The following is a 15096-nucleotide window of genomic DNA, read 5'->3' on the forward strand; positions in this document are numbered from 1 at the left end:
GAGAGAGAGACAGAGAGAGAGAGACAGAGAGAGAGACAGAGAGAGAGGGGAGAGAGAGAGAGAGGGAGAGAGAGACAGAGACAGAGAGAGAGACAGAGAGACAGAGAGAGAGAGAGAGAGACAGAGAGAGAGAGACAGAGAGACAGAGGAGAGAGACAGAGAGACAGAGACAGAGAGAGACAGAGAGAGAGAGGTAATACCAGAGTTAGATACAGTTCTGTTTTCACCAGAAACAGGCAGACGTGTTTAGGTCATTCTTTGTGTTTGTGGGGTCACATGACTTTCCGTTTACTTTGAGGGATACTACTGTTCCCTTATCTGAGGTTTACAAAGTACATTGGGAATTGATGAGCATAGACACATAACAAACTGTTCCTTTTGCCCCAGATCTGGCCCTTGGTTGGTCTACTTTTCCTTCTGTCTAATGAGTATAAAGACACTCGAGCAGTTTGACACAAGCAGTATATGCTTCAAAAAAATTGGATTTCTTTTTTTTATGACTGAGATGCTATCCATCTATCGTCTGTATCCATCAAACTGGCATACCAGGGAACCAAGACTCATTTCAGATCTCCTACCTTTAGACAGACCATATTTGCTGAAAAGAAATATGTAGGAACAATTTTAGAATTTCAAGATCTGATTTACTTTCCCTAGAAGGCAGCAGGGATTATGCCATATGTATATCCTGACAAGCCCTCCCGCAGACTCTTGCTCATTAGTGAGCAAACGTTTTCCAAGACAAACATGAGTGTTTCTGTTTTGACTTCTAATGTTTTATAAATAAATGTTATCAGTTATACTTTGGACCTTTAGGGCCTACTTCAATTAAGTAGGAAATATCAATTCAAATCCTATAGCTTCATCATAAGGGAAGGAATGTCTAATACTGTTTTACAGAAACTTTGTTCTGTCATCATTGTTTTGCCTTTTGAAGATGGATTCTTCTTGGTCCCTTTCGCAATTTAATTTTCATTTATTGTGTTGAATACATTTTTTTTTCTATTTGCAATATATTTCTTCTCCCTAACCTCCTGGGCTGATGTGGCTGCCTACCTTATGCACCAAAACTTTAAAATCTTTCCTTTAGGCTGTATTTGAAATAGGGGGGTCACTTGGTGTTGATGGCTTAGGTGGTTTTGATTGAAGAGTCATATTTTAGAATTTAGCTTTTAAAAGTTGAAAGGATTAGAAACATCCATTAAAGCAATTTTTTTATTGCTATCTTCTGTTTTTCTGTTTCTGTTATCACCTTTATGTTTTTATATATCTTTTCCCCTTCTTATCCAGAGAGTCATCCCTTTAAACAAAGTATACAAAGGGGGAGAAAACCAGTTCTAAACAACACTCAGCTGAGTCTGACAGAATGTGCAATGTGTGCTCTGTACCCTTCATCATTCTGCCCCCTTCTATCCCCCCACCCCCACAAAAAAAAGAAAGGAGGGAAATAGGGAGGTGTATTTCCTCATCTGTTCTTAGAGGTCAGACTTGGTCATTATAATTACACAGTATTCACTTTTGAGAGTTTTGTTTTCATAGTCATTGCGTACATTGTTTTTTTAGTTCTTATCTGTAGTTTGCATCAGTTCATGTCTTTCCATTCTTCTCTGAATTATCCATATTCGTTGCTTCTTAGACTATAGTAACATTATTATTTTTACATATCATAATTTTTAAAATTTCAAGTCTCTACCTGAGTTCTTCCATCATGAGCCCCTCCTCTATTTGGAGACAGGACTATGCTGACACAGAACTCTTGCTATCTCGAGAGAATGTAGACCAGGAGGCTCTGCTCAGCTATGCCAGGGAAGCAGCTGACTTCTCTACCAATCAGCAACTGCCGTCATTGGACTTTGCCATTAATCACTATGGGCAACCAGATGTGGCCATGTTTGACTTCACCTGCATGTATGCATCAGAGAATGCAGCCCTGGTTCGGGAACAGAATGGTCATCAGTTATTGGTGGCCCTGGTTGGGGATAGCCTGCTTGAGGTGAGTATGAAGGAAGCTGTTGTTCAGTTGTGCCCAATTCCTCATGACACCATTTGGGGTTTTCTTGGCAAAGAGGTGTCAGAGTGTGTCAGGTTTGCCATTTCCTTCTCCAGCTCATTTTACAGATGAAGAAACTGCAGCAAATAGGGTTAAGTAACTTGCCCAGCGTCACACAGCTGTAAGTGTCTGAGGCCAGATTTGAACTCAGAAAGATGAATCTTCCTGATTCTAGGCTCAGTATTCTATTCACTGGGCCACCTGGCTGCCCAAGTATGAAGGAAGGGAAATGATATCTTATAGGGTAGTAATGTACCTGATACTACAGAATGAGCTATAGTTAGAGATATGAGTGAAGTTTTAATATATCATATATGTACTATAGCTAAACTTCAGCAGAATGTTATGTATTTTCATTCATTTTACCTTTTTAACTTATTTTATTTTGTTCTCTCTTTTTCTGCATTTCTCCCACCCCCTCCTCACTGCAAAAACCTTTTGTGCAGCCTTTTTGGCCGATGGGGACTGGAATAGCCCGGGGCTTTCTGGCTGCTATGGACTCGGCCTGGATGGTTCGAAGCTGGTCTCTAGGAATTAGTCCTCTGGAGGTTCTAGCAGAAAGGTAATGGAAATGAGTGCCCCCTGTTTGAAAACCGAGGATGTGGATATTCATTGCTTCTCTCTCCATAACGTTCCATGAATCTAACTGTCACCTCTATACAAATGACTCCCAGATCTGTGTTCAGCCCCAGTCTCTCCCCCAAACTTCAGTCCTGTTTCGTTGATTTCTTCTTGGATATTTCAGATTGGATGCTCCCACAACTATCTTAAAGTCAGCATGTCTAAAACTGAATTCATTATCTTTTCCCATTAACCCTGAACTCTTTCAGACTTCTTGTTTCTGTCAAAGGCACTGCCTGCCATCCTTCCAGCACCTCAAGTTTGTAAGTCTGGCATTATTATTGACTCCTTGCTTTCTCTCACCCCACATATACTATCATTTGCCAAATCTTGCTGTTTCTTCCTTTATAACATCTCTCACATCCAACCCCTTCTCTCTACTTGCATACATAACCACCTTCGTTCAGCTGCTCATCTTTCTTGCCTAGATTATTGGCTGTATTACTATAGGAAGTAACACCTTCCTAATTGGTCTCCCAGCCTGAAGTCATTCATTATCCCATTCCATTTCTTTCTTTTTTTTTTTTGCTTTTTTTGGAGGGCAGTTGGGTTTAAGTAACTTGCCCAAGGTCACACGGCTAGGTTTTTTGTTTGTGTGTGTCAAGTGTCTGAGGCTGGATCCAAACTCAGGTCCTCCTGATGCCAGGGCCAGCACTCTACTCACTGCGCAATCCCATTCCATTTCTCACAAGGCTACCAAAGTAATTTTCCTTATGCAGATCTTACCATGTCAGCACCCTACTAGACCAATTCCAGTGTCTTCCTGTTGCCTTGGGAAGAAATTCCTCTGTTTAACTTTTTTTTTTTTTAAGCAATTGGGGTTAAGTAACTTGCCCAAGGTTACATACAGTTTTTTTGTGTGGGTGTTAAGTATCTGAGGCCAGAACTGATTCCGGGATCTTCCCGACTCCGGGGCTGGCACTCTTACTGCACCACCTGGCTGCCCCTCTTTAACTTGTAAAATCCTACACAACATATCCCCAACTTGCCTTTCCAGCCTCATCACTCCCTCTACCTAACACCCCCCACTCTACAATTTAGCCACCACCCACCACCCCCACCTCATATGCACATGTGCGTTACAGCTCCCCCAAACTGGCCTTCCCTGTGTTGCTCACTCATAAAGCTCCATCTTCCATCTCTGTGCCTTTGTACTGTCTGTCCCCTATGCCTGGAATGCTCTCCTGCTATACCTCTGCTGCACAAAGCCCCTCTCTTCCAATGAGATGAAGTCCATTCACTATTATCTGCAGGAAATTTCTCCTGATCCACCCAACTGTTAGTGTCTTCCCTCCCAAACTATCTTGTTTGTAGCTATTTTCTGTGTAGATTTAAAAAGTATACTAAGTAAATACATATACACGCATAAGTATACATACATGCACACACACACTCACACGGATTTGCTTTTTATTTTTGCAGTATATATTTTTTATATGCACTTGTCCTCCCCCATTAGAATATAAGCTCATTGGAAGTAAGGAAGTGTTTCATTTTTTGTATTTTTATCCTCAGCACTTAGCATAGTGTCTGGAACATAACAGGCACCTAAAAATATTAATTGACTGAACTTGGGTTCTGATGTCTAACTTTGTCACTTAAACACCTTTTGTTGGTTTAATTTTCTCCCGTGATATGAAAGAAAGACAAAGTTATCTTGTAAGAGCTTAGATTGGAAGAAACCTGGTGGTCTAGTCCAAACCACTGTCTGAAATTTCTGCTTGTAGATAAGTATGATAATTCATGATATCTTATGACAAGGATGATAATTGTACTGTATTATTGATACCTGGTTCTTTTGCGATAACATTAAGAGGTTAAATACTTAATTAGTTGATTTTATCATTAGATCCAGGACCTCATTCTTGCCCTAAGCAGTGGAATCTGTGCTGGCTCTCACTGGCCAACAGCCAGTCTCCTTCCCATGTCATCATTTCAGTGAGTCAGGAAAGCGAGAAATGTTACGTGATGTGTGGCAAGTAAGCAAGAATAGAATTTTTTGCTCTGTCCTTCATATGTGTCCTTCAGTCCTCTCATATATACAATTAGATGAATTAACAGGTATCACTGATATTATGTCAGGTCTTTTGAGTAATATTGGTATGTGATGTTACAGGGAAAGCATTTATAGGTTGCTGCCTCAGACTACTCCTGAGAATGTGAGTAAAAACTTCAGCCGTTACAGCATCGATCCTGTCACCAGGTATCCCAATATCAATGTCAACTTCCTGCGGCCAAACCAGGTAAGGTTCATTTAGTCAGCTGGACTCAGTTTTATGATAGTCCTGAGCTCATCTGTTCACGGGGATCTGATTATACTTTTTTTTTTTTATTTGGACCTGTGATTTCACCATGTAGGTTACCTGATGATATGAATTTAGAAAATACTTGTAAGGCTCTAATAGCTTTGTTATAGTATCTCCCACTGCCTCATGACATTTCTGTATGCTTGGGAGTGGTGAATGCAATTTTCATGTAGCAGATGGAGAAACCAAGGCATTGCTCATGGTGTCACCAAGACTACATCCCAAATCTATCTGACTTAATCCTACACTTTGTTGTTTCTCATTATCCATATAGTAGCATTAATGCTTGAGGAAAGAATCTGGGTTTTTCAAAAGCAGCAATAACTGCCTCTTACCCAAAGTTTAAATTTTGCAGTCTCTCCTCTTCTTTACCTTTTATGTTAAGGGAATTAAACCCCCTCTTTCTACAAAAGGCAAGGGGTTCCTTCATGTCCCTTGATAAGAAGTTGTTTTGTGAAGTATCCCTACTGCACCATCACTCTTATGTGTCATGACAGTGGGAGTGTTGATTTTAACTGCTTGGTAGTACAGTTAAATGCAGCACAGTATAACAAGGCTTATGGAGTCTTTCTCGCTTCTTCTCAAAAACTAATGTTTTTGTTTTTCAAAATAAAGATTGTTGGTCTTCAACATCTTCAGCCTTGAGAAAATTAGGATGTGGATACTAGGAGGTGGGATTTTAGCATCTCAGTCTTTCCTAAGCAACCTATTGTGCTAATAACTTGAGATTTCCTAGTGAGGCATGGCATTTTTCTTTTAATGCCCAATTCTCCTCCAGGTGCTTCATTTATATGACACAGGAGAACTGAAAGATGTTCACCTGGAAATGGAGAACCTGGTGAACTCTCAAGTAACACCAAAGCTCACCCGAAATGGTAAGTTCAAGCAGTGGTTTCCCCAAGTGATATTTATTCAGGTTAAGTACACTTAGACAGCATGGTGTGTCGAATAGAGAGCTGGCCAGTGGAGTCAGGAAAACCTTGGTTCAACACCCCCTCTGACCCATACTACCTGTGTGCAAGTTATTGAACCTTTGTATCTCAGGCAGCTCGTTTAGACTACAAATTGCACAGTTGCAGAACTGCATTTGCAAAAGGAGTTTCTTCACTGGACCCTCCTTCAACCTAATAAAATCACAAGTTTGAGGGGGGGAAAGGGTACCTCAAATAGATTATATGATGTGCCCTTTAATGATAAGAGGCAGATGAGAAGGCAGTCCTATTTTTTTGTCTAAAATAGCATTTCCACTTTGAAAAGTACTGAATAAAAGCAGATTCTCTTGCTCATAATTAATATAATAGTATGTGGGTAAGATCTCCGTCAAGTTATTGAATAGACATTGGTTGTGAACATAAAGTATTTAACAGGCTACTTCTTCAAAGTTAGAACTGTGATAGCATGAAACTGATTTTTCCTTCAAGTATTTTTTTTATTATTATGTATTTGACAAAAATCAACAAACGTGAAAATTTCTGTATTCAAGGAAGGACAGAAAGAAGATTACATATTATATACAGCTTATTTCAAGTACATATTAGACTTAGTGTTCTAATTTCAACCTGACCCTCCTTGTCCTCGACCAAACTTTTTCTTTTCTGTGTGTTTTTAAAATGTTTCATTGATTCTTTTTTTCCCTCTGCTCCTTGTTTTTGGTTTTGGGGTCCTGAGGGTTTGGTTTTTTGGAGGAAGTGGTGCAAGAAGGGAATAATAGTGATTCTTAAGAGAGTTCGTTTTTGTAAGAGCAAATTAATGTGCCCTGGCAGCCGTTTCCCAGCGATGTTGGTTTCAGTGCTACTCACTACTCAAGTCTCTTTTTAAAGACCCTGTGGTCGAAAAGATGGCTTTTAGTAATAATTGTGAGGTACTTGAGAGAACTATATCAGCCCCTCGACCACTAATTCTGCTACTGTCTCATCACCTTATTTATTTCTCTGGGTTCAAAGGAAATCTTGAGGTATGTTCTGGTATTAACTTAAAAACTCTATCTCAATCAGGTCTATACTGTCCCTGGTATATATAAAGTTAAGTAAGTTTCTTTTGCTCTAAACTTTCTTTGTTTTCAGATATTGAACTTATAGCCTTTAACAGATATCACTGTTCCTAACCACAAGATTTATTAACAGTGTCAGATAATAGAGAAATATAAATTCTTGAACAATTTATTCAATTGTGTGGGATATCATAGTCATTCACATCTGTGAAAAGAGAAATTAGAAGCCATTCATTAGACTTCTTTCTCCAACTGCTGGTTCAGCCTTATCCCTGTTCCAGTCACTGCTATCATTCACTTATCCATTTATGTCTGGACAAAAGTCTTTTCCTCCAAAAATACCTCATCACTTCTTCTCAGAATGTAGTTCTTTCAAAATACCCCTCAGAATTTTCCCAGTGGAAATAAGATATACCGGCACTGGGGGTATGGAGATCCATTTTGCCCTACTGTAAAGTCAGAGGGGGATGGGGGAAGATATAGGAGAGAGCAGATTGGGGGAGGGGATATACAGTAGGATCACTGTTTTGAGGTGGTGGGTAGGGTAAAGATAGGGAGAAAATTTGTAACTCAAAATCTTGTGGAAATGAATGATGTAAAATAAATATAAAATTTAATTTAAAAAAAAAAAGAAAGAAAATAGTTTTCCCAGTGGCAGCAAGCTGTCAGTTCCATGATCTTTCTCTAGCTAATTCTGCTCATTTCTTTCTGATTCTCTTAAATATATAAAATTTTCTTTGGAGAGGACTATTTAAGCTGGGGATTACTCTTTTAAAAAGTACTGTTCCCGGTTTTAACAGCCTTCATAAGCAAGAGTTTTCCCTCCTTCCAATATTATTATTCTAAGTAGGGCTTCTTTCTATATTTTTATTTCTGGTATGTAAAAATGTGAAGCTAGAGCTTTTGGTTACTATTTTTTTAAAAAATAGCTACTAGTTAGAGTGGGTCTTTGGAAACTCATATTTGAATGAAGGATTTCCTTTTGAGTGGTCATCAGCAGATGCACAAAACATCTGTGGGACCTAAGAATTAATGATGGCTCAGTAGTTCCTCTCTTCCTCTCTTCCCTTTGAGCCCTTCAGTGATTGACTTTTAAAAAAAAGAAAAACAAGTAAACAGCCATGGAAGTGAGCAGAAGCATATAGTTTTAAACAATGACTATTGTGAAGAAAAACAAATTTTAACAAGACTTAAAATTAATGATCGTGAACCACCTCTTTAGATCAATGATAATAAAATCAGGATTCCTACCTCTTGGCAGAGAAGTGATTGACTAGAGATCCATAGAAGGAGACATACATTTTTCAGACATAGTGCATGAATTCATTTTGTTTCACTGTACTTACTTGTTACAAGGAAAGGCTTTTATTTTTGTTGCTGGGCAGGTTTATGAAGGGAGAGGAATTAGGAATAGTAATGCCAGAAGACAAGAGTATCTAATGAAGTTCACACGGGGATACAGATGAGCCAGTGTTGGAACTGCTGGGTTAAATTTGATAAGAAGTACATGATAGAGATTCACGGGATATACATATCCAGTCTTCCTTTCCTGTTCTTTGAGAAGTAGGGGAGTAGGGTTTGTCTCTACACATAACAGCATTAATGTGGAGTGTGAGATCACTCATTCTCACTCATAGATCACCCCTCTCCAGGTACTTATTTAATTTCATGAGTCTAAGCTCTAGGGTAACAAATACATTTTATTTTTCTTAATTAATTAATAAAATTTCAATATCTGCCACAACTGTCTCAGCTCAGTACCTCTATCTCCAGCTAATCAAATATTATTTAATAAACTGAAGAAACATCTTTTTCCTAGTAGTAGTTACTCATATCTTTCCAAATATGAAATGTCTTAATAGCCTAGGATTAAACAAATATTAAAATTTCTTGACATGGAATATTTTAACTATGAATTAAATATAAAACAAAGACATAATTATTTATGATAGTTTAGCAGTGAAAATGATTACAGCCAGTCACCTCCAATGTTCTCAATAACTACAGGCAACTTTACTTCAGTTATGAAAACAGTTTGGCACTAGTCTGCAGAGAGTAACACACAAATTCTCTTCACAAGATGAAGTTTACAATACTTTCATAAAGAAATGCACTATCTCTGTCTTCCATCTCTGTGTCTTCAGTTTATCTCCAGCCATGATGGGAAAACACAGTCTCTTCTGTTTCTCTCAAACCTTCACTCTTAATATTCTCTTTCTATACTCAACTTCAGAAAATTTTTCTTTCCAATGTTAATTTTTAAAATTTTTTCCAGCAATTTGAGATATGTGTGTTTCCCCCAATTACATGTTAAAATAATTTTTTTGACTTTTTTTTTAAAGTTTTGAGTTCCAAATTCTATTCCTCCTTCCCTCCCTGCCTTCCCCCCTCCCTGAAACAAATACAGGTTATTTACATACATATACATATTATAGACATAATCATGTAAAACATTTCCATATCACTTTGTACAAGAAGATTCAAATAAAAGAAAAAGAATGAAAGAAAATAAAAACTATCATGCTTCAGTCTGTATTCAGACATCATTTTTTTCTCTGAAGGCAGATAGTATGCTTCATTAGTCCTTTGGGATTGTCTTGGATTGTTATATTGCTGAGAATAGCTAAGTCATTCACGGTTCTTCATCATATATTATTGCTGTTACTGTGTATAACATTCTCCTGGTTCTGCTCACTTCACTTTGCAACAGTTCCCAGTGTTTCTTTATTAACTAACATTTAAGAGAGTTCTAATATAAAAAAAGTTTCTCACCCTATTCTCTGTCTTCTCCATTGTTTATCTCACATATCAAACTTTATTTCACACATATTCTCCTTGACTCTAGGCAAAGCATCTCAATATGATATTAATTACAACTATACCTCCAGACTTCTCTCAGAAAAAGAGCAACAATTTCTATAGCCTTCATAGGAGAGCCTTTTGAAATAAGGGTGATGTTTGTATATAGAATTGAAACATTTTTTATGTTTGTTTAGTTTAGAATAGTAAAAAAGAAAAAAACAGCTATAAACCAGTTCATTTATTTCTTATCACTGTTTGAGGGGAAGTAGCTCTGACTAATGAAGTTAGAGTCCAAATAGGATAATGGTTTGTGGTCGAACCCACGACATTCCTCCTGTCATCATTTGAAGTTATTATTCCTCATTGGCTTCTTTTGAGAACAGATTATTCTTATGCTTTCCCCATAGACAGACTTTACACACTTCATTTGTATATTGTACAATGTCTTAGGAAGATTCCTTAGCTACACTGCTAAGTGACCATTGACTGCTATGACTTTCTCTGTATTTTTAGAGTCTGTAGCTCGTTCCAGCAAACTGCTGGGCTGGTGCCAAAGACAGACAGATGGCTATGCTGGAGTAAATGTGACAGATCTTACCATGTCCTGGAAAAGTGGCCTGGCCCTTTGTGCAATTATCCACAGATACCGCCCTGATCTCATGTAAGTTGTGGCAAACTATATTTGTATTTTTTCTTGCCCAGGAATCTCAGAATGTCCTGCCTGCGGTTAGCTATATGTTTTTCTTTTAGTTGAGTAAAGTGCAGGGCAAAGCAATTTTTCTCAATGACAATAATTCATATGCAGCCAGTTGTAATTAAGCATCATTTGCAAGGCTCTATAGTAGCTCAGTTTAGACACATGGTTAAGAAGCCCCAAGCCCCTTCATATGGGCCTGCTTGTTTTACATATAGAAAAGTCTATCATTACCCTTGAAGAAGCAACCAAAAGCACCGATAAGTTGTGTTATTTCCTCTTATCTTCCAGTTCCATTAAACAGTTGTAAGTATCTACCTCAGTCCCCACACAGATTCCCATAAAATAGATTCACATGAAAGTGAAATGAAGAAATACTATTTTTTACATAATAGTTAATATGCAATACCTTTTTACCAATTTCCCCTTTGGTTTTATTTTCATAGCTAGCTTAGGGATGTTTAAAAAGCATTCTGATGCAAGATGGAGAAAGACATTTTCATAATAGAAATTTCTAGTTTTCTTGGGTAAGATTAATTTTTGTATTTTACCCCTCAGTTCATTTAGTGGTTACTATGAAATGGCTTCAGGGATGAGAAGGGCATGAGAAGTTTGAGGTGGGTTTTGAATAAAGAGATTGGTAACTACATTTGGGACTTAGAAGTCAGTTCTGTGCAGAAATGGTGTCCGAGAAGAAAGCATAAGGAAGAAAATGGGGGGAGGGAAGGAAGGAAGTCTCCTGCTGGCATAAAATGTCAAATGCTGCCTTGGTTGGTTCTAGCCGAGTTAGTTGTTTTCTAGTGGCAAAACAAAAGACACTGAGGTCATTTGGCATTGCTTAGACCTCATTCACATACTTGACTCAGTTTGGGGCCCTGTGTTTGGAATCTATTGACAAGAGGAATAAATTTTTTTTGAAATCCCATTTTTTTAAAAAATAACTTTTGAGGTCCAGAGGTTAATATAGCAGTAGAGACTGCTTAGTGAACACAAAAACACTTACAGAGGAATCTGTATCCATTTTTCCTCAGATTGAACATCAGGGAGTTCAAGTACAGTGGGGAAATGTTCATCTGAGTACTTTGGAAAACTCAGGAAATTTAGCAATGGAAAAAAATCTTCTAAGGAAGGTTGTGGAATTTCCCTTGGAGGAGTATGCTGATTCAAGAATTACCAGAGCTTGCTTAGCAAAACAAAATCTCATTACAGAGAGAGGGATACCAAGTAGGTTTTAGTCCCATTTGAAAATCTGGTCTACATATGATTGTTATTACTTAGTATACCATCAGGGACTATAAGATAAACCTGACTGTATAGGGTATATATTAAAGTTAAAATCTGTTTATGAGCTTATTAGTTTAGGTAGGTAAGAATAGTTTTCTAGTTTTTCTTCACCTGCTTCTCTATAATAGATCCTTGAGCAAGAATTTGCTTAGAAAATGCTTGACATTCTTTAAATCAAAGGACAGAGAAATAAAGTGTCAAGTAACATGCAAGTTTCTGCCTTCAAATTCAGTAGATTGACATTTCCTTGTTTGTTCCTTTAAGAAATTCATATTTTTTTAACCTCACTTTCCAGAGATTTTGATTCTTTAGATGAGCATAACACAGAGAAAAACAATCAACTGGCCTTTGATATTGCTGAAAAGGAATTAGGAATTTCTCCCATCATGACAGGCAAGGAAATGGCTTCAGTTGGGGAACCCGACAAGCTATCAATGGTGATGTACCTGACCCAGTTCTATGAGATGTTCAAGGACTCCATCCCCTCCAGTGGTAAGGAATCTAGGACAAAAGTCTATTATAAGTGGCAAATGCTATAAAATTCCTTCATTTCCTGTTTGTCTGAATTTCTTCCTCCCCCACCCCACCCTTCCAGCCACATCCTTCAGCTGCACCACGAAAAGCAAATTCCAACAGGGAAGTCAGTGATTGAATAGAACTTTGCCTTTTGGTCATGGAAACATACACACACATACATACATATATATATATATATTTTTTTTTTCATTTTTTATGGAAACCCAAGGAAAACCCATACAGGCTTTTATTTTAATGCAATTGAACTGAAAACCAAGTTTGAAAAGTGTATTTAGCTCCTCCTGCAACTGCTGACAAGCATGTAGAAAAGTCAGCATTTGGTGAAAATCTGAATATCCTGGTAACTCCTTACATGACTCCCCTTCATGTGCTTTGTGGTCCAGCCAAACCATGCCGCTCCTTCAGGCAGGATATTCTCTGTCCCAGTGCACAAGGTCCCTCTGCCTGGAATATCCTCCCACCCCTTAGAATCTCAGGTTCCCTTCAGATTGGAGATCAGACTCTAGCTCCTACATGAGATCTTTCCTGATTTCTGACTGCTCCCTCCTCCTACCCTCCATCTAGCTCTTAGTATCTTCCCGAAAATTACTTTTTGTCTTCTATTTGCTTAAATATAATCTGTTATTTCCCCCATCTAAACTCCAGTCTAAATCTGAGTGGTCTGGTAACTTCTTTACCAGCTCTTTGAGTGGAGGGACTATTCATTTTTTATCTTTATATTCAGTCAGTCAGTAAATATTATTAAGTGCCTACTATGTACTAAGGGTACAAAGAAAGGCAAGAAACAGTTTCAGCTCTTCAGGAGCTCACAGTCTAATGGGGAAGATGCATTACATGCAAACAACTATGTACAAGCAATCTATAGACAGGATAAATTGGGATTACTCAGAAGAGGAGGGTTACTGGGTATTGGTTCTCATGCCTAATAAGTGTTTGTTGGTTGATCATCAAAAAAGAGGCCTGGTCAAGACTGATTACTTCTAAGCTTCTCATGGAAGTTTCTGACCCAAGTATTTATGTTCACAGCTACTTTGGATGCTGAAGAGAAAGCAGTCCTCATTGCTAGTACCAAATCCCCCATCTCCTTCCTTAGCAAACTTGGGCAGAGCATCTCCCGTAAGCGTACTCCCAAGGTAAAAAGGACATTTTTTCTTATACTGGGGAGCTGATCGCATGAGTGAATGTTTGAATATGTTGACCAGAATAAATGTTTTCTCTCCCTCTCCCACCCCCTTTTGGTACAGGATAAGAAAGAGAAGGACTTGGATGGTGTGGGGAAGAGAAGGAAGACCAGTCAGTCAGAGGAGGTGAGAATCAACCAGAAAAATGATTGAATTTATTAAATGGAATTACCTTTGTCTTCTCCAAAATCTACTCTTGGTGGGTCAGATTTGGGCATATTTTCATTCATCCCTAACCTTTATATGGACTTCCGTGGTCAGATCATCTCTTTTCTTAGTGTTTTCCTTTAGGTTTTCTGTATGTTTGTTTTTTATTATTATTATTTTAGGAGAGTTGTTGATAAGATGACTCGGAAACCAGTTATTTGTCATCTGTCCTGTCCTTGTCTTCTAAGTGTCTCTCCCAGGCCTAACTCTCTACCTTTGTCTAAGCTTTTCAGGTCTCTGGCACTGGCATTTGACATTTATGTAACTTAAAGATCTTCGGGCCTTGCTATCTTCTCTGCCACTGAAGCCTTGGGACTTCCGGCCCTTTTTAGCTACCCTGAAGTTAAACTTTCTTTGGTGTATTGTCTACCCAGTTCGAGTGTGAGCTCCTTGAGGAAAGCAACTCTCAGATTTTCAGTTTCTACCTAGCATTTAGTAGTGTGTATAGCATATATTAAGTGCTTAATAAATGCTTAATCATTAATTTTGTCAAAAGGGTCCTCCTACCTGGCACACTGTTAACACTAGTAAATCTATGCTTGCTCCCCTTCTGAGTTCTGAGAGAAGATAGAACATTACCTGTTGAGCCCCAACAGAAGTAAAAACTCAAAGTCTCTTATAGGGAAAGACATTTGGGGGAAGCTCTGTTATGATTAGGTGTTTTGATTCTTGGGTTTTGCTGTCTTAGGAGGAGCCACCTCGAAGTTACAGGGAAGAGAGGCCCACTCTGGTAAGCGCCCTAACCGAGAGGAGGATTGACATTGCTATTGGGAACCAGAATAAAGTGAAGTCCATGGCTACCCAATTACTGGCAAAATTTGAGGAGAATGCACCACTACAATCCTCTTCTGGCATAAAGAGACAGGTAGGACACAGAACCATGTCTTATCCTTGGACTCTTACTTGGATTTGGGTTGAGGTGGAGGAAAATAAAGGTCATTTTATATTTCTTCGTTGTCAAGAAGCAGCTCTGTTGTGTGAGTCTGCTATGCTAAGTCCTTCTGGGCCCAAACACTACAGAAAGAAACTGCAGTGCTGGTCATGCTGCCTGAGTGTGGTGACATCTGGTGAAGAATTGTGATCAAGGGGAGGTTGGACCTTAGGGGAGAGGTGATTGGTATTCCTTGGCTGATGAAGTCTAAACTGGTAGAATTCAGGAGAAATCTGAGCCCACTATGAATTCTCTGTCCAGAGGACTTGGGGTGACTACATTAGCTTTGCCTCTAAATATCCCAGTTACCTTCTCCAAAGAACCCAACCTTCTCAGGTTCATGGCAGACTAGATTTTTGGCCAGAATATAATACATTTCGAGATTTGGTCCCAGATCTTCTTACTACAAATCCAGCATTCTTTCCACTGTATTAACACTACTCTGAGGCTTGCTGACTCAAAATCTATCAGTGTTTCCTGTCACACGAGGGAA

At 38.5% G+C, this 15096-nt stretch overlaps 1 protein-coding gene across 1 annotated transcript in view; it reads left to right on the plus strand.

The window, feature by feature from the left end:
* The window catches only part of MICAL3 (microtubule associated monooxygenase, calponin and LIM domain containing 3), a 246450-nt gene that overhangs the window by 98987 nt on the left and 132367 nt on the right, over positions 1-15096 (plus strand). Inside the window, exons 9-17 of the mRNA XM_069094298.1 lie at positions 1736-1993; positions 2497-2612; positions 4788-4914; positions 5756-5852; positions 10283-10430; positions 12043-12239; positions 13311-13417; positions 13529-13591; positions 14361-14537. Of these exons, the coding sequence (XP_068950399.1) occupies positions 1736-1993; positions 2497-2612; positions 4788-4914; positions 5756-5852; positions 10283-10430; positions 12043-12239; positions 13311-13417; positions 13529-13591; positions 14361-14537 (1290 nt within the window). The remainder of the gene's footprint in view (positions 1-1735; positions 1994-2496; positions 2613-4787; positions 4915-5755; positions 5853-10282; positions 10431-12042; positions 12240-13310; positions 13418-13528; positions 13592-14360; positions 14538-15096) is intronic.

This window comes from Petaurus breviceps, unplaced genomic scaffold (genome assembly GCF_028583685.1).
Source record: "Petaurus breviceps papuanus isolate PSGF00001 unplaced genomic scaffold, PetGlider_PUasm1.0 216, whole genome shotgun sequence".
In the NCBI taxonomy this organism is placed as follows: domain Eukaryota; kingdom Metazoa; phylum Chordata; class Mammalia; order Diprotodontia; family Petauridae; genus Petaurus; species Petaurus breviceps.